Raw genomic sequence first — 24,683 nt, 5'->3', positions numbered from 1 at the left:
AAAAAAATCAAGCATTGTAGCTTGTTTGAGCAACCATACTTAATCTAGCTACATCTATTTTTTACTCCAATAGTAAGCTATATGATTGAAAATTTACTTAATTTGATCATTGAAGATGCTTCTTATTACTACGAGTAGTATTTAAGATTTTAAGCAATATATGGGTCTGAAAATATGCAATGGTTAATCAGACCCTAAGCCCAACTATATATGATATGGGCTACAATAAATCCAAAGCCCAATAATCATGGTCCATTACAAAATTTAAAAACCCAAAATAATTATCCCAAATAAAGGCCCAAAACCCAAGATTTGACGGCGCAGAATTGGACCGCAGATCCAGCGAAGCAGACAAATCATCAACACTCTCAAAAATTTCTCCTCTCTTTCTCCGGCGAAAATACCTCAATTACCATCTCCTCCTTCCCCTTCTCCCTCCTCTTTCTCTCTCTACCTTGTCCATTTTCTCTCTCCTCTTCAACCAACCCAGAATTTTCCAGAACTTTCTTCTATGCTTCAGATCCATTCCTCGTTGAACTGATTTGAATTCAGTCAAATTCTATCAGACTTCAACAATTTTGCGCCACATTTTTTTCCAGTTTTTTTTGGTGTAATTTTGGAAGAATTTTAGGAAATAAATTGCGGAAAAATGGAAGGAATTTTCAATAAGATACGGAATTTGGATGCTTATCCTAAAATCAATGAAGATTTCTACAGTAGGACGTTATCTGGTGGTGTCATCACTCTTGTATCATCTTGTGTTATGCTTCTCCTCTTTCTCTCCGAACTTAGTACGAATTTTCTCTCTCTTCTTTATGATTATTGTTGTTTTTATGATTTTGAGGCTTTTTGTTTGTTTGATCTTGATTATTTATTGTTTTGAGCTAATAATGTGATTATTGTGTTTGTACTTTGCTTGAATTGTGATTTTTTTCGGAATTCGTATCGGAATCTGAGTTAATGTAACTGATGCGGTTATTGTGTTTGAATTTAGCGAGGAATTGTGATTTGTTTCGTAATTCGTATCGGAATTTGAGCTAAGGATGTGGTTGTTGTGTTTGTAAGCTAGATGATTGGTATGAATTAGGTTGAATTTTGGTGATGATTAGGTAGATGTGCTATACTAGTTGAAGGAAGGAATATGTGTTGGATTGAAATGATTGGAAGCAATGATGAATAGTGTAGGATAGTTTTAGTTAATCGAGTTTTAGGATCTGAACAAATGAGTATTTTACTATTGATTAGGATGAAATGAGAGATAATTTTTCGTGGTCTTGAATCAGCAAATATTATAAACATTGTTGAATGTTTGTCACTAGAATTCTACTCATAGTGTGCAATTTGTGGTATCGAAATTGCAAACATGATATGATGCATGACCTATTATGATTGGTTACTTTTGAGTTTTCCTGTTCTCTGGAGAAGTTGTTTACCTTGGTAATCTAGTTTTATTTTACGAGTACTTAAAAACTTACCCTCTGCCTCAAAATTATAGTTAATCGACTCACCTGTTGATAATTTAAAATAATATTTGTATCGCTGATTGTTATTGTTTTACATATTTCCTGTAATTTCTTGTCTTAATTTTCAAGATTTTTTTCCTGCTTGATCTTGATTATTCATTATTTTGAATAAGGACATGTTAATGGACAGATGGTGTATGAATGTAGACGATGGGTATGAGTTAGGTAGATTTTTGTTTGTTATTAGGTGGATGTGCTATACAATGGTTTTATTATTAGTTCTTATTGAAGAATTTGGTATTGACTGAAGTGATTGGGAGTAATGGATTAATGATGGATAATGTAGGAAACCATTGAATATTTGAGTTTTAGGATTTTCTCTTTCAGGTTTGATGTTCCGTTCATCTGAGCAAAAATGTGTAGGAAACTTAAGGAATTGAGACAAAGTACCTGATTTTGCTTGTCGTGTGAAGTCGTGTGAAGTTTTTTGCTTGTAGTATCCTGCTCAAAGTGCACATTTGAAAGGAATTAAATCTTGAACACTAGCTGATGCAAGATCATTGGTTTAGTGCTTTTGATATTTCTGCTTTTTGGAGAAATAATTTGCGTTGCCAATCTAGATTTTGTACTTAGAAACTGTTTAAATAATAGGCAAATTGTGTTGTGTTGGATTTTCATTTAATTGTGACACGCTAGCTTCTTGATGGTTTAAACCTTAAAGTTTAATTCAATTATTGTTCAAATTTTTGATTCCCTGATTTGCTGGCAAAAAATTCCCACTATGAAGTATTAACTTACAAATATCTAGTGACAATAAAAATTAAGCAGAAGAATTTCCATCAGACATGAAGCAATGAAATTATTGATATGAATGACTAACTTGTTCCTTCTCAATGAGCCCGGGTTTCTGGATTCCCCTTCTAGCACATTTTCTCTCCCCTTGAAACCCCTAAGGCCTTAACAAGACTTTTCTCATCTTTGGCAAATATCAGAAGCTTTATCTATTACTTGAATGATCAGTCTTTGATGTACCATTGGCAGCTTTCTGCTAGAGATTGGATCTATGGGAACAATTTACTCAGAATTCTCTGCTCCTGAGTGAAATTTAATCACATCTTATGAGGGATAGGTATAATAAAATAAATAAATAAAAAAAAATTTGTATCCCACTGTATTAGCTGCAGAAGTGATAAATATTCTGGACATTCCAAAACAGTTGGAATTTCCCCAAATAAAACATGTGCTCCTGATGCTGATCCAGAATCTAGATAGTTCCTGTTGCTTGTCTTTAATTCTTTATGTCCCGTTGCATAGGGAAGCCCAATGGCTTAAGGAATATAAAGTGTGAATAGCTGTTATTGCATCTCAGAGCGAAAGCTTTTTTTTTTTTTTTTTTTTTTTTTTTAATAATTATCATGTATTACAGTTTGTATAAAATCCTGGAGTAGGGAGGTAACCTCTGGAGAACCTTCTCCATATAATTTAAATACTAGTATGTGCTTGTAGCATTAATATTATCCTAAAAAAAAATTTGTTTAATGTTTGCTTTTATGTGACTTGTCATTATAAATCAACCTGGGAATTAAAGTTTGGTATCTTACACGAACATTGCAAGCTTGTATCCTTTTGTTAACATATATCATGAACTGATGCGCAGTAAGCCAGGTATGTTTTTTTTTTTTTTTGAAACCGTAAACCAGGTATGTTAAGTCTTCTAGCGTAGTGCCTTATTTGGGCTGGTCCATGGTATTCAAGCAGCCTTAATATATAAGATCAGCTATTGTCTGCCTATCCAAAAGTTCAATTTTTCTTAGGCTGAAGTAACTTATTTGGGCTGGTCCATTGGTATTCAAGCAGCCTTAAAATTTATGATGAGCTGTTGTCTGCCAATCCAAAAGTTCAGGTTTCCTTAGGTTGAAGTAACTTCCTTTTAGGTATTTGCCTATTCTATTCCTCGAGAAATTACTGGCTGATATCTTAGTTATGCTATTGTGCTTAAATTATTTAAGAACTTAGACTTCATGTGCATTTGGGGTCCTGTAAATCCCTGATTGAATGAATTTATGTCAGTTTCCTATGTTGCTAACTAGGTGAGAAATATTTGTCATGCTTTGGGACACTGCTAGGAATTAGCCTAACCTGCAAGCTAAACCCAGCACACAGCAAATTAACAGGGAAGGAAGGAGGATAGATTGTATTGATGACCAACAGAAAACAATCAATACACCTTTCTTTCGAGAGGAAAGGACTCTCCCACTAAGCAAAGCTTAACAAAATTCTTAGCATAATTATTACAACAGAATTCCCTCCCTTGAATAAGCTTAGCCAGCTAAACACTTGCTTAAAGATTCTTCTCTCTCTATAACAAACTTTCCCTAACAGAATTATAAAAGCGATTGACTCTTCTGCCCCTGCATTGTTAATTGGTGTTACTGCCCTTGCCATGCTTCTTTCTTGCGTAAGTGAATACCACTGGAGGTCTGGAAGGATCTCTAGCACACACATATTAAGAAAAGTAATAGGAAGTGTACCTAAAAGTGGTTTAATGTGAAATATGTGGTTTTTAGGGAGGAGGGAGGTTGGTCTTATAGTTTATTCGGGTGATGTCATTGGTTTTTAAAAAACTTATGAGCAAGAAAATGTGGGACATGATTCCTGGTGTTCAGAAATGCTTCTAGATCCTTGATGTTAGACATTTCCAATGCTTGAAATATATTGCATTATTCTTGTGTTTTTGGCACTTTTAACTTGGGCGTTTTACGGTATATAATCATCTGTTTGCGAAGTGGAATGACTTCTACTAGATTATACTTTTAAATAAGCGAACATCCATTTGTAAATGTGCAGTACAATTAACTTTGTTTGGTGAGATATTGTATGCTAGCCTTCCTAGATAGGAAGGTTAATTTGCATATGTCCATATTCAACTATATTAGGAATAAATCTGTGCTATTTATCAACTATGGTTGTGAACTCCTGTCTTTGTGTGGTGAAGATAAATCTTGCCAGAGGGTTCAAGTTGTTTTAAAGCTCATCACTTGTCCTGAAAAGTCTTTTTCTTTATATTATTGTAATTATGTGTTTCTTATGGTATTGCAGGCCTATATTTAAATGCTGCGACTGAAACACAGCTTGTAGTTGATACTTCAAGAGGAGAAACCCTACGCATCAATGTAATGTAATTTCCTTTTTTTCGCTTAAAGTTTTTGTAAAATTCTACTCCACTGATTTGATTTTCTTTTAGCTAACAAAGTTTCTCATGTACAATTCTGTGATAACATGCAGTTTGATGTTACTTTCCCCGCTTTACCATGTTCAATTCTCAGCCTTGATGCTATGGATATTAGTGGAGAGCAGCACCTTGATGTAGTATGTAATCCATGCAGTGAATTGTCTTCACATATATATATTTCTCTAATTTAATGTTTATTTGCTTGAATTATTGTTTCCGTTGTAAATGAACAATAATTATACTGTGTTATTCTGTTGCATTCCGATATGTGCTCAGCCTTTTGGCCTTGGGTGAGCTTTAGTTTAATATTATAGGATCAGGTGGTTAGTTTGTGAAAATATGTATTGTGCTGCTGATGAAATGTGACAGATGGTTCTCAACCCCCCTTCCCCTGGTGAGAAACTGTATCTATAAATTGGGCTTATGAATAATTGCAATGCAGAAAAAAATGTTCCCACTGGACACTTTGTTTCATACTTTTGTTACATGATGAACTTTTAGCCTGTACAAAGATCCATTAATTGCAAAACCTTCTGGACCTTTAACTGGCGGAGATTCAATTTACGATGTATGGCCTTATCACTTTCTTAATTGGTTTGTATTGATTCTTTTTGACATGCAGAAACATGACATAATCAAAAAAAGATTGGACTCCCATGGTAATGTGATAGAGACTCGACAAGAGGGTATTGGTGCTCCCAAGGTTAGTATGAAATTGTCATGCTGTGTTCAGCTCTTGAAAGCAACAGCAAGTATATCCTCCACTTCTGAAACGATGCTTGTAGATAAAATTAAGCTTGGCTTGCTTTGATACTTTATTTTAACAATATTGGCAATTCATTAGTTTTTTAAGTGTTAGCTCTACTACATTAGATGGGATAACATAATGAGAAAATTATGAAGTGATATATAGCTGTTTTGAGTGGTAATTGTTTGCCTTGCTTATGTATTGTTTCCATCTAAAATTCTTAGATGTACCATGCATGCTGCTAATTAAACTTGATTCTTTTCCATGACTCTATATCATATTTAAATATACGTGAATGGAGCCCATGTTTTCTAGAAAATTCTCTAAAACCTGCTTCATTGCATAGGTTATTACACTTGGATTGTATCCTACATAGAGTGTTATCGACTCAATTAAGATTTGCTTTATCTTATTTAAACTGAACATTTTCTGAAATCTAATTTACTGAGGAGGTGTTTGGAGGAGCTTTTTCATTAGCTTATTCAAGTATTTTAAGGTGAAATGACAATTATACCCTCATTGAACATATAGCCCTTTGTCCCTACCACAATACAATATGTTTGTTGGTCATTTTGCATACTTGGACTGTTGGACAACTTTAAGAAATAAGCTATTTACCAAACGCTTTTATACAATCAGCTAATAGAATCAAATCAGTTAATACAATCAGTTAATTAAAATCAACTAACACAATTAGTTTTAGTTTTTAACCAAACACAGCTTTGTATGTAAGTTAACCAAACACAGCTATATATATATATATATATATATATATATATATATATAGCTGGACTATTACTAGGAAAATTTACGCTTTACTGCCTTTTATAAATGTCGCACTTGAAATTAAAATATTTTCACAAAAAGAAAGGGTAATCAACCTAATTAAACAAATTATTCAAAACTTCTACCTTTTTGCATTTTTAGGTATCTGTTTTTTAATGGAGTTCCTTGATGTTATTATGTTAATGAGTGAAATGATAGAAATACTAACAGTGACTTAATTTATACCAACCACTGAGGATGCTTAAAAAGTATCAATTTCAATAACTTTTATTTTCAAAGTTACTTATACTAAAGATTGTAAATGGGAAAATTTTCCTTATCACTTTGACAATTATTATGTTAAAATTAGGAGTGATTGTCAAATTACTTGCTTGAGTTTGTTAAATTACTTTGCTGAAAATATTTCAAGATAGAAAAATTTTATTTTGCATCCTCAATAATTAATCCTAACATGATATGTTGACGCTCTGTCCTATCACTTCCTAATTAAGTTTGAATTTTGAAGGACTTAAAAAACAAGAAATTACAACTTTTGCTTTCTAATCTTTTGCCTCGAAGCGTAACCTCAAAATAATGGATATTAAAAACTTGATTGAATCCAGATAGCACAGTCTTCTTATGTGAGCCAGATTTCCATTGTTTCCATTTAATATTTACTACCTGTACAAATTGAATTAAAACTAGAATAATAGGGACTCGGCTGCAATATTCCTTTTCTTATTCTGCCATTTATACTGACTTAATTTTTTAAAATTGTTGTAGATTGAGAAGCCGTTACAGAGACATGGTGGCAGGCTGGAACATAATGAGACTTATTGTGGCTCGTGTTATGGTGCTGAAGCGGTATGGCTTTTTGTGTCAACTTTTAGGCTATAACACAGCCTCACACACACACGCGCTATTTATGTTTATTCTCTGTCATTTATGTTGGAAAATGTTACCTAAGATTACAAGAATGTTTGATTAGTTTGATGACAGGCTTCATTTCTCCTAAGCCATTAGACTTTAGAAGTTTGGATTTGGGATTAAAGGCCGGGGTTGGGTAGAATACCATGTAACTGTAGTTTTGCGGCATCATCAGCTTGTGTGAGTTATTAATTTATTGTAGTCTTATAATTGGAATCTTTTCAGGTGTTTTCTCAGCACATGTATTTTAGGCCCTTAGCAGCCATTGTGACTTATGAGTAGTGAGGCAGACAATTTTCTCACTCATAGTAGTCACATGACAATATATATCCATATTTTGTTATTGATAATACTTCTGCCGTTATTGCACAATTTGGGTTGGGCACAAAAATTAGGAAAGGAATTAAATAACAAAAATGCCCATGTGGCTACAACAAACAAAGGAAAGAGAGTAAAAGTGAGGGAATTTGGGTAAATATCATGTTTGATTGAGGGTGGGTGGGTATCTGGTATGTGAACACAAATGAAAAGTATATGAATGCATACCCAAAATAGAAATGGTGCAATTAATATGCAACTTCCTAAAATGGAAAAATGGAGCAATTTGGGGGGGGGGGGGGGGGGGGGAAGCATCAATTAGTGATAGACTTTGTTTGGATACACTGAAGTGCATATCTTATAAATAAACCACTTGTTTCTTCTTTTCTAAAAGCATTGAAACTTCTGGGTTGTGGGAACCCCACCATTTCCGTGCTAATGAAAACAGCTCAGGCTTGAGGTTTTCCCATTTCTAGAACTCGAGTCATTTCGTGCAACTTAGCTTTTCTTTGGGAGACTTTGTTGGAAGCTAGGTTTATCAAACTGAGTTATATTAGCTTCAAAGGATCATTTGAAAGGTGGCATTATTGAGTTCTCTGTTTATGCCAGGGTATTGGTTTGACTCATTATATCATTTGAAAGCCTCTTGGAAGTAGCCTAGGTTTTGTAGCTTTACATTGTGATCTACTATCTATTTTGTTGCATGGAAACTAACTCCAGAGGCCAATTATCCGATTCTGAAACAAACTCTTCCAAAACAAATGGCTTAAATGTTGTTCCAAAATGCTGTGAAATGTTTCTAGAGAGAAAAATATTTCATGATAATTTATGCTTCAGAAAATGCTAGAGAAATGGAAATCTTAGGTACGCACATGTTTCTTTTTCCCTGCACAAAAAGAAATTAATAATTACATACACGTTAATGATAGGCTGAAAGCTCCCAGATCTATGATACTGCTAATCAAGTTCCCATAGATTTCTCATGTCTGTGTCTTTGGAAGTAACATATGCTGAATTAAAAAAGACGGTGGAAGGCAATTGAAATTTGGCACAACTTACGAAATGTTTGATTCTGAAACTTGATTCTGTTGTTTTGTGTTGTATATAGTATAGCAAAAAAAAAAAAGGATGAACAGAGTCTAGTATCTCAGATTGGGGATTAGTGGAGAAAAGAAGTTAAGTGAGTGGAGGCCAAGTTCACAGATTTATTATTTGTTGGGTTTGACACGTGAAAGCTAGGAGAGAAGGAATGAAGAACACAGATTGAGATAATGATTTATAAAGGTTATAACAATTGGCTGTTTGAGGACATCAATTTGCTTAATTGTTTTGACATTGCATGTTGTCCATCAGTGTTATTCCTTTTTTGCATTTCCTATGTATCCTTTTTTTCATAAACATGTAGTTTCTCCATTTCCATGTTTTTATGCAATCCTATGCCCCTAGTCATATTGCAGGTGCAAACCATTTATAAGGCGGTTTTGGGTAAAGTAGATTTGTAATGGAGTTGATTGTCTTAAATTATAATCAGAACAAGCTAAGCTTTAAAATTAATAAAGCTCGAGCTTCCTCAAGCTTAACCAACCTTTTAGTTTGCTTGGTCAAACTTTGGATTTGTATAACATTGGGTTGTTCAAGCTATAGCCGAGCACAACTCAAATCAGACTATATTTGGAGTAATGAGCTTCATACGTGTTCTCCGTGGAATCCTTCTATTAAAAAAAATGAATTATATCCTCTAAAAGTGTACTCCATTTCACATCAAATAGCATAGAGAAAATGATCTTGGCCAAACTTTATTAACAGTCCGTTTTTATTTGTTACTCCGTAAAATGTAAGAAAAGCGGTCATGTGGGATCTTGATAGTTTGGTTTCAATGTATTCTTTGAATTATATGCTTTCAATAAATTATATAAATACTTGAGTATAGGTATCAATAGTCAAAGGTGTGCCGGTGCTAGGTCATTTTTCTGTAAAGAGGCGAAATTTCATTCTCAACCTGGTTGATAAAGTAAAATAGATCAATCTGTCCATTGAGTAAAGTAGCATTGGATTAGTGTACGTGATACTCTGACATTCAATATTATTTTTGAAGATTCGGTACTTATGAAAGATTTATCTGTCAGGGTTTATCTCTTTCTTAGTTGAAGGTTTAAGTATTTGATTATATCCTTGCAGTCTTTCTTTATGATATAATTGTCTTTTATCTCTGTGTGTGTTTATTTGGGGTGGAGGGAGGGGTTGAGAATGTGGTGTTGCCAGTTCTTTTGGCCACTCAGATCTCTTAACTAAATGGGTTGTGCGACTTTTGGCTATGAGGGGGTAGATGAATAGGTTGGTTTAAGTCTTTTTTAGATATGAACCGAGGTGGTTGGACTTGGACCTGTCTTTATGACCTACTATGCAAAAGTGGAAGGAAAGGTCCACTTGAACCATAAGTTGAAATTTAGTTAAATTTTGGCAACAATTGTAGCAAGCAAACCCTTCTGGTGCGCTATGTACTAGTGTAGCTTGTTTAATTAGCTTGTTTAATTGAAGTCTTTTCTGTAGTGAGGGTAAGAGAGGGGGAACCATTGTGGACATATCAGTATGTAATGCCTTGCCCTTAAACTTTTGAGGTTAGAGAAGTATGGAATTAAAAGTAGGTCATGTCATACATAAAGGCCATTCTTTATTGGATTTTGAACTTGCGGTTGAGAAAAGTTTGTTGGTGGATGAATGTGGGCGGCAATTGCAGAATTAATCCTGCCGAAAAAGGTATGTTGCAATAAACTAGGGACATCTGCTAAAGGCCATTGGCCAGGAGCATTATAATTATACTCTATAAAGAAAGGACAATCTTAAAGATTGCAGGGTACATCTTTTATACTTGAATTCTAAAAGGTAATGTGCGCTGCTAATGATGTCCCAATAAATATCAGAAATGCTAGCAGCTAGCTAGAAGCATTTGAGTAGAGTTGACTACAAGCCTGAGGTAGTGAAACTATAGGGCACTTCTATTATCCTTATTGTCTCTTCACTTAGCAAATGCAAGTTTCAGAATCAATGCCTGCAACAATGTATACTCTATTCTTTTTCTTTTTTAAAATTAATTCTTGTCCATTTCCTAGTTTGTGATGTTGGCCTCTTATATTACGTATGATTATTGATGTAAACTTGGAAGTATCGCATAATTGCTCTGCTTTCCAGTTTTTAGGGTTTTTAGCCCATCACTAACTATAAAAGTTTGTGAGAATATATATTTCTTGGGATGATATGTTTACTTTGTTCACTGTTTATGATAACATCTTTCTTTTCCTGAATGTGAGCAAATATTTTGTAATTTTGCAGGCAGATGATGATTGTTGCAATAATTGTGAAGAAGTTCGTGAAGCATATAGGAAGAAGGGCTGGGCAGTTTCAAACCCTGATCTAATTGACCAGGTTTGTTAGTTAAGTGTATTGTCATTTATAGCGTTGTATGTTTGAAATATTGTTGGAGGCCATTCTGCAATATAACTAGAACTTATTATGGAAGGTAAGGAGCGCTTTAACCACATTGATATCCACTGATGTTATACTGCTGAGTATACATCCATTAGTGGATGCAGTTGAAAGTTTTAATAGAAAGGACTGATGCCAATGTGTTTTTCAATGCGGGAGCAGCATTTGTCTTGGTTTTTTGGGGACTTGTATGAAATTATCCTTGTTAAATTATATTTATAACATGCTGTCAATTGAATTACATTAGTTATTTGCAATATATCCTAGGGAACGATGTTGAGTATACTGGAAATTTTTTGTATCATATTTCGCTTTTTAACTTTTTGTAAATGTCAACAGTTTAAACCAATATTATATTTCTTAGAATGCATTATTCTGTAAAATATTTGTGATTTTTGATACGGTGCCTGCCAATCTTCAATGTATGTCCTGTTAACATTATCTTCTTTTCCTGTGACATCCAGTGTAAAAGGGAAGGTTTTCTACAAAAAGTTAAGGATGAAGAAGGTGAAGGATGTAATATTTATGGATTTTTGGAAGTCAACAAGGTTGCCGGAAATTTTCATTTTGCACCTGGAAAAAGCTTTCAACAGTCAGGAGTTCATGTCCATGATTTATTGGCATTCCAAAAGGATAGTTTCAATGTAAGTCATATTGGTGCTGCTATCTTGTTTCTTTGAAACATTCTGTCGTTCCGTAATTGCTTTTCTGAAAACATATTGCTGTACTTTCATTCTTTTTGCTCTTATCATTTTGAGGATTTTTAATGGGCGGCAGATGTTTTCTTTTGCAGATAAGTCACAAAATCAATAGATTGACGTTTGGTGACTATTTTCCTGGTGTTGTAAACCCCCTTGATGGGTATGCCTCCACTTCCCTGTCTTTCTGTACTCAGTGTATTTGAGTATTTGAGTGAAATTAAAGCATTTTAATTAGTCCACAATCAATTAATTTGTTTGATTTTAATTTAGTGTGACCTGGACACACAACACACCAAATGGGATGTACCAATACTTTCTCAAGGTTAGTCTGCTGTCTTGTGTACTGTTCTTTCTCTTTTTTTACAGTTCAGCTCATTCATTGGGGTGGGGGGGGGGGGGTATATGTAGATATGTTTACACTTGTCTATAGGGCTTCTGAAATCCAGTTTTTAATTTTAATACTACCATTGTATAGCCAACAGACAATGGGTATTGTTACTCGGTGTTATTTTCATCTACAAGTTATAGCTTTTCCATTTCAGGAGTGGGCCTGTTGTTTGATGCTTAATCGAACTTCATTTGTTTTACAGGTAGTACCTACCGTATACACAGACGTAAATGGGCATGCTATTAATTCAAATCAGGTATAATTTGGTTTCAATTTATTAACATGAAGCTGTTCAGTTTAGCAATATGGTGACAGTAACTTACCTTGTTCCTTGTAGTTTTCTGTCACTGAGCACTTTAAGAGTGCTAGTGCTGGCCACTTTTCAACTCTGCCTGGAGTCTTCTTTTTTTATGATCTATCTCCAATTAAGGTGAGCTCATATTTACAGGCTGAAAGATATGTCCTGTTTTACTAGTAAACATTTGGAACTTATGTGGCAAATGTGTATCCTACGTTTCAATTTCGAAGAGATTGTTTGGTAACTAAATCTGATTCAGTGCATTATCTTCTGGATTTGTTGTTTGGATTTCAGAAAATTATCAAAGAAAACTAGCATAATTATTCTAATAATTCCGTGTTTTATGCTTAGGTGACTTTTAAAGAGGAACACATTTCCTTTTTACACTTCTTGACAAATGTTTGTGCAATAGTTGGAGGTAACATCCTTTCTCACAGTTGCATTTGCAGTTCAAAGCTCTCACCCCATTTCTACCCTAATCGCTTGACTATCTTTCCTCATTAGCAGTTTCCTTTGGCATTTTGACTCTCTTATGTAGTGTATGTAATTTTGGCTTGTTGATTCAGGTGTTTTCACTGTCTCGGGGATTCTAGACTCCTTTGTGTATCATGGGCAAAAGGCAATCAAGAAGAAGATGGAAATTGGCAAATTTAGTTAAGGGAAATTTAGCTAGCAGCACTAGGGGCAATTGTCGAAGTTTCACAAGCTTCCTGATTCATGTCTGTACGCAGAAGGGAAACAATATTCAGCTGCAATGCAGTCCCAGATAGTCTGATCATACAAGAACAATTTTGTCATAACTTAAGGATAGATTTTCTTTCAATATTTATTAAATTATTCAGGAATTCTAGATCTTTTCTTTTTTATGTATCTCTAATGCTTTCTTGCTGCACCACAATTGTAAATTTTATTCACAAATGAGAGCACATCATTTTCTCACTGTGGATGCCAATTCGTAGTTGTCCTAGACCTCTGGTACACAGATAACTTGAGACCAAAATAACATTCTAACACTCCCTCCGAGCTATCAGTCTTGCAAATCTATTCCTCTTTGGAAATCAGCTAACAATTAGAAAGTTTTGTCTGCTTTATCTTAGTGGTCATCGCGTAATTTCAAGGTTAATCTATAACTGTCAGTCTGTCACTAGGTTGTGCAAATTCTGCTGGGCGGCACAAGTTGATACTCGCAATTGTATCATGCACGAGCCACCTGGGCGTCTGTTGGGGCAATTATTGGTTGCGTTATAAAAGCTATTGTTCAGTTTGAGTACCAAATCTGAAGTGACTCATTTCAAAATGAAGTGGAAACATCAACATCTAGCAGTAACCCATCGTTACCTTGAGCTTTAAATTGAAGGTTCATATTCCTCGATATAGCACGTTTTTGTCGTACTTTATCTTTTCGCGATACCTACCTTCAAACAAACATTAAACAAATATCAGTACATAACACCTACCTTCTTTAAGACTGATATAAATCACATATCACCACCAAAAATAGTTGGAGTAAACAAAACGATACGATACGTTCCAATTTTAGTAGTTGTAGAATATTTTCCCGAGTTTTTAAAGAACCAGAATCAAGAATAATCTTGATAGCCTGCCTGCCTACCGATAAAATTTTCTGCAGTTTCCACTAGGTAACTTTTTATGTATGAACGTTAGAAGTCAAAACTCACTCACTCTCCAAAAAGAAGGGAGAATAAGAATCAAGAATAGTGATGATAAGGTGGCCTGCCCTCCACTACACTAGATAGATTGTGTGTGTTTGTATGTGAAAAGAGATGATTGTAATCTAATGTTAGTGGTGCTGAATTTAGTGGAGAAAATGACGTCGTTAAAAGCATGGTACGAGTTTATCGGAATATAATGTCTATATTCTAGTATTGTCCAATCCACATACTCTTATCGATTTTTATGTCTTTAAGTGTGGACGTTGTACCAATGGCCAAGCTTGCAAGGATTCTAGTCCATTTGTCTTGGCGCATTTTGTTTAGCAACAATATTTATGCGATAGCGTTATCTAATGCTCCCTTCGTCTTTAAAAGATTGTCCGATTTTTCTATTTGGTTCATCTATAAAATACAGTAATTAACGTAGTCCTTATAATTTCTCTCTACTTTATTAATGCCCTACATACTAAACAATAAAACTACCTACTCACTCAATACAACTCTTAATAAAGTAAAAACTGACGATGGACAAAACTTAACAGATAGGAAGAGTAACAACTATTCCCGTACTCCGTACTTCATTTGTATACTCTATTCGTCTCAAAATATTTATTACATTGCTCCATATATTGATTTTTTTTCCTCCATTGACAAAAGGTCTTCAACTTGGTTGTATTAGGTGTGTCCTGAGACTGAAAATTTTGATTATTGATTGACCATAGACTGAGAAGTAAGTAATTTATAATTAATAATTTAATACTCGTAATTTATTAGAGAAAAAGGCGATTCAAGCTTACAAGGTTGTCCCAAGCAACGACCTTGTTGAAGTCAAGATTGTTCTGTTATGCTGAATATTAGAGGCTACAAGTTTGAAATTGCAGGTAAAAATGGGGACCATATGATTTAATTCAATCCCTTAAAGATTGTGTTACTTGAGATTAAGGAAATTAAGGGCAGATTTTGACCAACTATTATATGCTACATTTGAAATTAAGGTGCACATTATGATTTTAATTACATATGAATATAATTTGTAAAGGTATATGTTAGATGTGTATGATAGATTGATAGTTCACGGGTTCAAATCTCTCTATCACATGTATAATTTCTGATACTTTTTTTTTTTTTTTTTGTGTTTAGAGAGCCACAAAAAGGGAGTGAGAATCGATCCTAAAATTTCAAAGCTCTAACCACTTAGAAATATCTCTTACTCTCTGTGATACTTTCATGAGTATTTACTCATTTAGACTAAAAAAAAATGTTCATATCCTTAAATACAACGTAAAGGCTACACATACAATTGTTGTATGTGGTCCCTACATACAATATTACTTTGTCATGTTTTTATTGGCTACAATAATGGGTCCATGTTCCATTAAAATTCAATTTATATTTAACTCCTAATTTTCTCCTTTTTATTGATGATGTGTCAAAATTCTAGTGGTATTGTATGTAGGGATAACATTAATTACCATTGCGTGAACATTAATGTCTCTCCAAGAACTCCAATCACATTAATCTCTTTCATTAGTTTAACCCAAAAAAACGCAATGTTCAATGACATTTTGTTTTGGCTTTCGTGGAGGCAACAATAATTTTCCAATTCAAGAAACTTTTTTCCTGAATTTTGCTTTCGATCGAGGAAGTCACGGAGACAAATTATTGAAGTGAACATGATGAAGCTTCTTGGAAAGAGGCCATTTATGATGTACGGTTTTTTTCATTTATTGATATCACTTGTTTTCAGGTAGATGATAGCCAGATACAGTGTATCCAACTAACTCTACTCCCAAGTCAATACCCTCTTATATGTGTAATTGTCTAATTGAGCAAAATTTGTAACTCAACTTCTTTATCTTATACTTTGTATGGTGTACGTAACTTAGTTTTGATTTTCGATTAAATTAGAATGAAAAAATCAGATGAATAAAACGTACTTTAAGACTGATATATATAAATTTTATTTGACAACAAAAAAAGTTGTTACTTGTTACAGAGTAGTTGTTTGTATGAGTTGGCTTAGAGTTTCTAGTTTTATATTCTTATTATAAGTTAGATCTATATTAGTTTTCGAATAAAAGAAAACTAATATTGATTTTTGTTCTGAATACTTGCACGCACTTATGCATGTGACTTAAGCGAAAATCTGGTTATTGCTTGATTGAGGGTGACACAATATCACATGCATGTTGAGCTGATTCACAAAAATGTTGTTTAGTAAGACATGAATCTCTTATATCGCATAACCTATAATTATTTTAAGAAAGGCGATGAACTTCATCACATGTGCTATGAGATCATCAATTCATCGCATAATAAAGGTTTTCCTTATTAACATAAAATTAAAAGCTTAGACAAAGTATATTATCTACAAACAAAACGTACATACTTGTAATTATCATAAATTATGAGAAACATGATTCACATAATTATAATTAAATTGTATGGATACCCTTCAATTTTCTTTATTTAATCCCAACCAAGACTCCAAGAGTAGTACTTGTATATAGTAACAAAATTTGTATTTAAGCTAGATTTTATAGTATAATTACATAAAGACAGTATTACATCGCTTTAAGAGTGACGTTAGAAAATTGTATGCATTAACGTTTCACAGCTAATATATGCCGTTTGATTCCAAAGTAAGCGTGAAAATGTACACTCTCTTGCCCCTTTTTTCCTCTATGGCTTTTCTTTTACTCAAAGGATATCCAATAATCCACATTTTCCAACCACCCAAAAATTCAATATTCTTTCCTACTTGTTTTTATTTCACATTTCACACATATTCATGATTATTGACCGCAATAACGGCTGCCCTTCATTGGCCTTTTCAGTTGAATTGGTTGTTACTAGTTTGAAATTCTTAGTGATCTTCATCTCTTCCACTTTTTGCAATCCATAATATTAATGGAGCGGTTATTTTGTGGTCCAAAATGTTATGTTATCAGTAGTCTCGATCAATAGTAAGATGGCAATCATGTCATGCTAGAGCTTCTAATAATCTTGTTAACTACGGAGTATAAAATTTTTTAGCGTAAAGACATAAATTTGGTTGAAGAAAAAAAATTGGATTTTCACTAAAAAAAAATTGTATCAACAAACAAGTGTAAAATAAACAATTGTTTGAACTCATTTATAACCTAGCTTAGATGTATTGACTAATACAATCTCCATGCTTTACTTATCATACGTTCATTTTTATTATGGACTCATCGATTAGACTTAGAGCGTTAGGCCATGTTCTGATACGATTATTTTCAATTCAGCTCTAATAAGTTCAGTTCAACTCCTAATTTTCTTCTCTTATAAAATATTCAGTTCAATTCAGCTCTAATCAGTTCAGTTCAGTTTAGTTAAGCTCTAATAAGTTCAGTTCAGTTTGTTTCAGCTCAGCTCAATTCAGTCAATGAGAACAGGCCCTTAATAAAGTACTTGTATAATGTGTGGTGCATACCTTCCATAAGAATATTAATTAGGGCATGTTTTCTTATCTTATTTTCAGTTCAGCTCCAATAAGTTCAGTTCTTATCTTAATTTCCTTCTCTCATAAAATATTCAGTTCAGCTCCAATAAATTCAGCTTAGTTCAGTTTAGCTAAGTTTAGTCAATGAGAACTCATTTATAACCTAGCTTAGATTTATTGACTAATACAACAATCTCCATGCTTTCCTTATCATACGTTCATTTTTGTTATGGACTCATCAACTAGACTTGATAATAAAGTACTTGTATAATGTGTGGTTGCATGTCTTCCATAAGAATATGAATTAGTGGTAAAGATGATAACAAGATTGAAAATTTTTACATGATCTATAAAAATCTATAATTCAAACATTAAATAAAAAAATAAAATAAAAACATTTGAATACAACCATTTTTTAGCATAGATAATTCAATTTCTTCATAATCAAGCTGATTCCCTTAGACAAGTACAAAATTTTACTAATGTATACTTCGTATTACATTATTACTGTACTAAATAGTTGCATACTTTTAAGAAAGACATTAATTTAAATAGTTTGTTAGCTACCCAAATTCCGACATTGAGATTTTGTAGTTAATCTTTACACTCAAGAATGAGAAGGTGACAAATTTAAAATAGCGAGAGCTGAACGTATAATTACAACTTAATTAATGATTAAAACAATAATTACCGTGTTTATAAAACACTCTAGAACTCTCTTATATCTTCACCATTAACAAAGTTGGAATTTTTCCCTGAACAAGTAGGCATACGTCCTCTTCACCAAAATAAAAGAGATGGGTTCAAATTCAATTTTTTTTTTTTTTTTCTTTTTTTTTTTTTTGTGAAACATGCTCAATCATACACTTGAATTAAATTGCTACGGTCTGTTTTCAAAAAAAAAAAAAAAATTTGCTACCGTCTACATAACTAACAAATGCTTAAATTTAAAAGGAAAAAAAAACTTGGTTTTGCCGTACATATGATATGAATGATGGTTAATGTTATATGTAGCCTTAAGGACTGCATATTAGCATTTAATATACTTCTTTTTTGGCAAAAGCTGACGAATATTTTGGGGGCGTTGGATAAGCTAGCTAAAAATAGAAAAATTAAATTAAAATTAACATTAATTACATCGATTGACGCTTAATTTTGTCATGCTTTTCCAAATTAATACCATTTTAAGTAATATTTTGAATGCTTATCCAACATACCGGGGGCATTCGTTAGCAAGATCCTTATCGACAATTGACTTTTTTAGTGTTAAAATGGGAATTTTTCGACGATTCACGAGTAAATCGGTGTAATAAATGTTTATTTATTTTCATTTTATCTTTTGCCATGAATTATACTCCGTAAATAATTAATCCAAATTAGATGTTCCGATATTAAAGGCCAAAATATAATCAGATTATGAGAGACTATGTCCTAATCAACATTCACCTACAATACAATGACTTGGACTAGATTTTATAACGTAGAGTCTAAGTACTGTTTGTTGACTATTGACTAAACATTGAACATACAACTATACAACTTAAATACTTAATACAAGTAGTTTGATACAAATGGTACTCCGTAATTTAAAACAAACTACTATGTAAGACTGTAACATACTAACATGTGGTTGTCTCTTAAATTCACATGAATATGTAAATGTACAATTTAATGTTAATATTCTTAAATCTTAACAATAAGGTGATGAACATGGCTAAAAAACTGTGCTTTTAATTCTTGAACATTACTTGTTGTAAAGTTGTAACTTGTAAGTACGTTATGAATTTATGATCTGAGCATTTTGTAAGCATAAACAGTTCACCAAACTTTGTGGTAAAATTCAATTCAGATTTCAGAGTTCAGACGGATATCAATCCAATTAAATTCCTTTCAACCCCACTCCATTATTTTACTTGACTATAACCTTATCAGTCCAGTGCATGCCAGCACCATTTGACAATAACTTCTCATTTCAAATACATCTACTATTTCTTCAATTATTTTTATCAAAATATCTCACTTTTATCATATTATTTTAATCAACATCTCACAATTTTTAGGCAAATAATAGAAATAATAATACAAAATTTGAATGATAAATACAATCACACAAAATTATAATAAAAATAATAATAATAATACTTCACTAAAAATGATCATCAAATTACAATCCTAATTTTCTACTATAAACATAAAAAAAAAACAATAAGAAAAAAAACTACCCTTCATTTGATCAAAGGCAAGATCAAAAAAACACTTGCCTCATCAAAGAAGATTGGAGTCTCTACAATTTCCAAAAACTTCATTGTAGAGATCACTCCTCCCCTGAAACTACCCACTAACAACCTACTAATTTAATTTAAGATAAAAAAAAGAAAAAAATTTACACAAAACATTACATGACTTTTTATGATGACACATTTTAACTCCTAACTTAATAATAACCCATACTTAGACAAATTTAATTCATTCTTAAGATGATGATGATAATATAGCATCCCAATCGATCTCATTAGATGGGTAAGACGCCAACAAGAAGTTTTCCGATCCCATGTCTTCATTATCTCCGAATGTCAAATCCGACAACGGCGATGATCCACCGGAACCCACCTCGCTATCGGAGGTGCTCTCGGCTTTAACATCACCGTGTTGCAACATCGATTGCTGTGAAGTTTGCTGCTGATGCTGTTGCGATGCTGCTTCGTTGGAAGCAGCAGCCGCGACTGTGGTACAGCAGCTCGACGATGATGAAGAGCATGAAGTAACAACATCTTTATCTTTCTTCTTCGACTTTCCAGATTTCCCCTGTTTCTCATTCCCCTGTTTAGCTAAACTCTCACAAATAGCCTCAAGTTTAGCGTTAACAGAGGAGTGAAGGGGTTTGTACTCGCCGAATTCGCCACCGATGTGGGACCCTTCATGGCGGAGGTTAGGAAAATTGAGCCTAGCAAAGTCCCCTCTTAGCTTATAAGCCGCCTTGTCGTAAGCCAAGGCGGCTTCTTCAGCCGTATCAAAGGTACCCAACCAAAGCCGGGTCCGGTTCTTAGGCAAACGGATCTCAGCGACCCATTTACCCCAGTGACGCTGCCTCACGCCCCGGTAAAGCTTAGTCGGCTTCGAGGCAACACCGTTAGATTTCATGGTAACGGGTTTAGGAGACAGAAAATTATTGATATTACTAGATTGGTAAGAAGGAAGTGGTGGTGGAAATGAATAGCTCATTTGTTGGGGTTGGGCTTGTGGATAACTAAATTGGGCCTGGGAGAAATGGGTTAGCCCATAAGTAGTTGATGGATCTGGATGGGTAAGCCCATAAAAGGGGGCCTGCTCTGAATAGCAACCATCCTGAAACAAAGAGGTGGTGGTGGAAGCGGAGGTGGTGGTGGTGGTGGGATCTAGACTGTAAGAAGAAGGTGAGGCTAGACAAAATGAAGACGCCGAAGCCGGCGCCGGAAAAGAATAACATGAGGTGGTTGAGGCGGAAGAAGGTGGAAGAGTTGTCGATTTCATGAAAGGTGAGAGTGCTTCCATTAGTTCATTCCCAAATGGGTCTGAACTAATTTGTGCATTACTATTACTAAACATCATATCCATTGCTGTTGCTGCCATTTATAACCTGCAAAATGAGAATTTTTTTTTTTTTTTTTTTTGGAGATTTAAACAAGATAAGATAAAGTAAAATAAAAATAATCAACCTGTTACTTAGTAAAATTCAAGAACAGGTTAGTCCAAAAATATTAACACTAAATCAAAATAAAAATAAAAATTTGAGAAGTAGAAACAAATAGAATTCTCTTCTCTTTTCTTCTAATTTAATAAAAAAAAAAAAACCAACTTTCGAGGGAGTAAAAATTTACCCTCGTAGCTGAAAACCCAAAAGATTTCGATTCGATTCGATTTTAAACAAAAATTAAAAAAATCGGAATCACGATTCTGTAAAAATAAACACCTATCCTTCCTTTAAAATCAAAAGCTTGATATCTTGGTTTCGAAATAAATTCTATAAAAACTCACTTTTATAAGATATAATTAACCTTCCAAAACATCAAACCATTAAATTTTTCCAAAAAAGACAGATGAATTATCAACAGAAAGGGAATCCAAGAAGCGGGGAATTACAGAAATTAGGGGGAAAATTAAGAGAATTATCAGATCTGAAGAACTCTGAAGGCTCACTCAATTTTTGTGAAAATGGGTTGAAGAAAAAAAAGGGGAAAGAAAAACTCTCAGCCTTACTTTTTTTTGAGCAAATTGTTGTGTTTTTGGGTTGCCTCACTGCAATGGTGAGAGGCCAATTATATAAGCAGCCAAATTACCCTCACATTTCATTTTTTAATTTAGTATTTTTTATAATTGGGTTTATTTTGAGGATACTTTCGTCTTTTTAGTGTAATACTGCTTTTTTTTCTTCATCCTTCCGAACTCCCGGTAAACGGTTTTTTAATGATGTAAGTGTATCTAATCAGGGGTTTTTTGTCCAATTGAGAGTTGACACGTAGGTATGTTATCGCCAGGTGTCAGTTATTTTGCCACGTGTCAGTTTTGAAAGTTTGGGTCTAGTTTGTTTTTCGGTGTTGACCGGGTTGCAGCGTTCACACGCCCACAGCCCACAGTTGTAATACAGCTTTCTAAAAAAATTATTTATTATTTAATTTTTTTTTTTTTTTTTTTTTTTGTAAAAATTTATTATTTAATTTATATGTCATTTCAACGTATTTTAATGTTTTTTTTTTATTATTATTATAAAATTAAAATATTTTCTTTCTTGAAATGTCAGAAATAAGATTCGAAAAAAGAACAAAAAGATAAAAGACAATTTGAGCTAATAAGACGAGCTAAGACATTGATTGTTGCCAAAACTTAAGTAATTTGATCCTAATCAATTCACGGAATATGAACCCCATTATACCAAGAAAAGTTGTGGATTGGAAAAAAGGCCAAAAATTATTCCATTATTTTTCCTTTTTATTCACGCAGGTTTTTTACTCCCCTAGTGCTTTGCTTCTTTTAGTTTTCTGAAATGTAAATGAAAAGATTCTTAAGAATCGCAATTAGTTTTCCGTGTGGATGTTAGCTTGCTTATTTAGCTACGTACTGCCTTGCAAGTGGTATATTAGAATCAAATTTCGTATACATTATTTATTTTCTTTTGTCTATATAATCTTGTCTGTAATAAAAATTTAAAACGATAATACCAATAATAATAGATCAATGTGAATCATAGGAGCTTAATTTTTTTTTAGCACAACATAGTTCCAATGTAATTTTGTGCAAATTAATTTTGTGCAAATTAAGTTTATATATAATCATGTTAAATATAAGAACCCTAGCTTAGATGACGACTTTAAGGGTCTGTTCCGATTTACTAAAACAACTGAACTTATTGGAGCTAAATTGAATTGTTTATGAGAAAAGAAAATTATAAACTGAACTTAATTGATTGGAGCGGAGCTAAACTGAACTTAACTAAAATTAAGTTGAACGGGACAGGTCCTAAATTAGCATCAGTTTAGAAAAGGTCACTCCATTTCATAGAGTTTAGAAATTCTTTTTATTTACTAATGATGTGATCGATTGTTTAACTTGACCGTCTTTAATAATTTTATGTTAGGGGAAAAGCATAATATTTGTGAAATCTTGATAGGTTTTTTTTATGGTGAATTTGCATATTACTTGTATCAAATAAGCCACTCCTTATTTTTCTAATTATTGCATAAAATGAACTACATATACTAGTAGTTAAATATATACATTCACAACCGCGGAGTTAAAATGGAAAATATTTCATTAAAAAATAAAGTACTCCAACAATTACTCCTTTATTTTATCTTGTTTCATATTACTTTTTACATAATTTCAATTATCATATTTTAATTTGAGTTGAAAAATGCAATACAAATATATTATATATAGAAAAATTTGTATATTAAAACTACGATAAGAATCCATTTGAATTTGTATTTTAACCCTTAATTTTATGGAAAATAATTTTAATATATATAGTCATTATGATCTACTTGATTTCACTAAAAAAATGATCTATTTGAAGCGAATATTTAACTAGGACAAATAAATAAAATGAAACAAGATGAATGATATGGAATTGAGTCATGCATCATGCAGTTTACTACTAGTACTATGCCATGCCGGTAAAAAATAATCATGATTTATCCCTTATAGTCAAACCAATTTGGTTTCTCTAAAGTCCAATAATCATTCATTCCACTCAATTATCAAGGAATAGCTAGCTTAATAGGGTGGGGGAGGTGAGTAATTTCTTAATACTCCGTATGTCATAACTATAATATTGACTTTTTAATATCACAAATTTGCTTGTAATTTGAAGTCTTTAAATCTAAAGATAAAGCAGAGAGGAAAAATGTCTAATCGTTGCACATAATATGTAACGGAGGTAGTATTAAACTTATAGTTTGTATTAATTCTGTATAATTAACTTTTATATGTGTTTATAATTAAAATTAATTTTGATTTAACTGACTAGTACTCCGTACTAAAGTATTTGTCAAACTATCCTTAACTTGAACTTGACATTGAAAAAAAAAATGATGTTATTTCATTGGCTGCAAGGTTATGTAGTGGTAGAGCATCAACCAAAAGAATGAAGACATACTATAATAACAAGATTACATAATAATAATACTCTAATTATGGTTGAAATTAAAGTGTTTTTGGAGTAGATTGATAAGGTTTATAACATAAACAAACTATGACTGCATTTTAATTAATGAATTTCAACTTAGTTAAGGCCTATGACATGCATTAACATCTTAAATAATTAGGTCATGATAATATAATCTTCTCTTGTGGCACATTATAGACCACTAAAAACAAAAATTAATTTTATACTTTAGGATGAGATATGATCAAAATAAACATCGCAAAAATTAAATTAATAAAAATGAAAATTAAGCATTTGTAATCATGCGAAAAAGACACCCACGAAAAGAACACTCTAGAAAGTAAAAAAAGATAATGTATAAAAACGTGTTGAAGTTGTTTAAAGTGGAATTATTTGATGAAAATTTAATTAAAATTTTCTCTCTCTTGGACTTTCAGAATTTGCTGCAACAATTAGGAAAAGGAGTGTTTTAATTGGACAGCATGATATTAATTGATGATTAGATTAAGACGTAAGGGTGTGACAACGTACAAATCACCGTTGGATTTTGGTAGTATAACAACGTCATTTATGAGTATTAG

At 32.8% G+C, this 24,683-nt stretch overlaps 2 protein-coding genes across 2 annotated transcripts; one reads left to right on the top strand and one right to left on the bottom strand.

The window, feature by feature from the left end:
- Positions 1-350: 350 nt before the first annotated feature.
- On the top strand, positions 351-13,262 carry LOC145638144 (uncharacterized). Its single transcript, XM_081689105.1, has 13 exons — positions 351-791; positions 4,563-4,636; positions 4,749-4,832; positions 5,318-5,398; positions 6,992-7,072; positions 10,784-10,876; positions 11,401-11,580; positions 11,730-11,797; positions 11,908-11,959; positions 12,228-12,281; positions 12,363-12,455; positions 12,675-12,741; positions 12,890-13,262. The coding sequence occupies exons 1-13, from the start codon at positions 650-652 to the stop codon at positions 12,979-12,981; spliced, it is 1,161 nt and encodes a 386-aa protein (XP_081545231.1). The 5' UTR covers positions 351-649; the 3' UTR covers positions 12,982-13,262.
- A 6,315-nt stretch (positions 13,263-19,577) lies between these two features.
- Positions 19,578-21,734, bottom strand: LOC145639245 (ethylene-responsive transcription factor RAP2-4-like). Its single transcript, XM_081690428.1, has one exon. It carries the CDS (start codon positions 21,069-21,071, stop codon positions 19,935-19,937), a length of 1,137 nt encoding a protein of 378 aa, XP_081546554.1. The 5' UTR covers positions 21,072-21,734; the 3' UTR covers positions 19,578-19,934.
- Positions 21,735-24,683: the final 2,949 nt, after the last annotated feature.

The sequence above is a fragment of the Chenopodium album genome, chromosome 7, assembly GCF_948465745.1.
Source record: "Chenopodium album chromosome 7, dcCheAlbu1.1, whole genome shotgun sequence".
Lineage (NCBI taxonomy): Eukaryota > Viridiplantae > Streptophyta > Magnoliopsida > Caryophyllales > Amaranthaceae > Chenopodium > Chenopodium album.
Note: the sequence above shows the minus strand (reverse complement) of the source record. Positions and strands in the feature narration are given on the sequence as shown.

Excerpts from the sequence above, each read along its gene's own strand:
- LOC145638144 (XM_081689105.1), top strand. The coding sequence starts at position 650 with ATGGAAGGAATTTTCAATAAGATACGGAATTTGGATGCTTATCCTAAA. Across the intron at positions 5,399-6,991 it reads AGGGTATTGGTGCTCCCAAG|ATTGAGAAGCCGTTACAGAG; the intron begins GTTAGTATGAAA and ends AAATTGTTGTAG. Across the intron at positions 10,877-11,400 it reads ACCCTGATCTAATTGACCAG|TGTAAAAGGGAAGGTTTTCT; the intron begins GTTTGTTAGTTA and ends TGTGACATCCAG.
- LOC145639245 (XM_081690428.1), bottom strand. The coding sequence starts at position 21,071 with ATGGCAGCAACAGCAATGGATATGATGTTTAGTAATAGTAATGCACAA.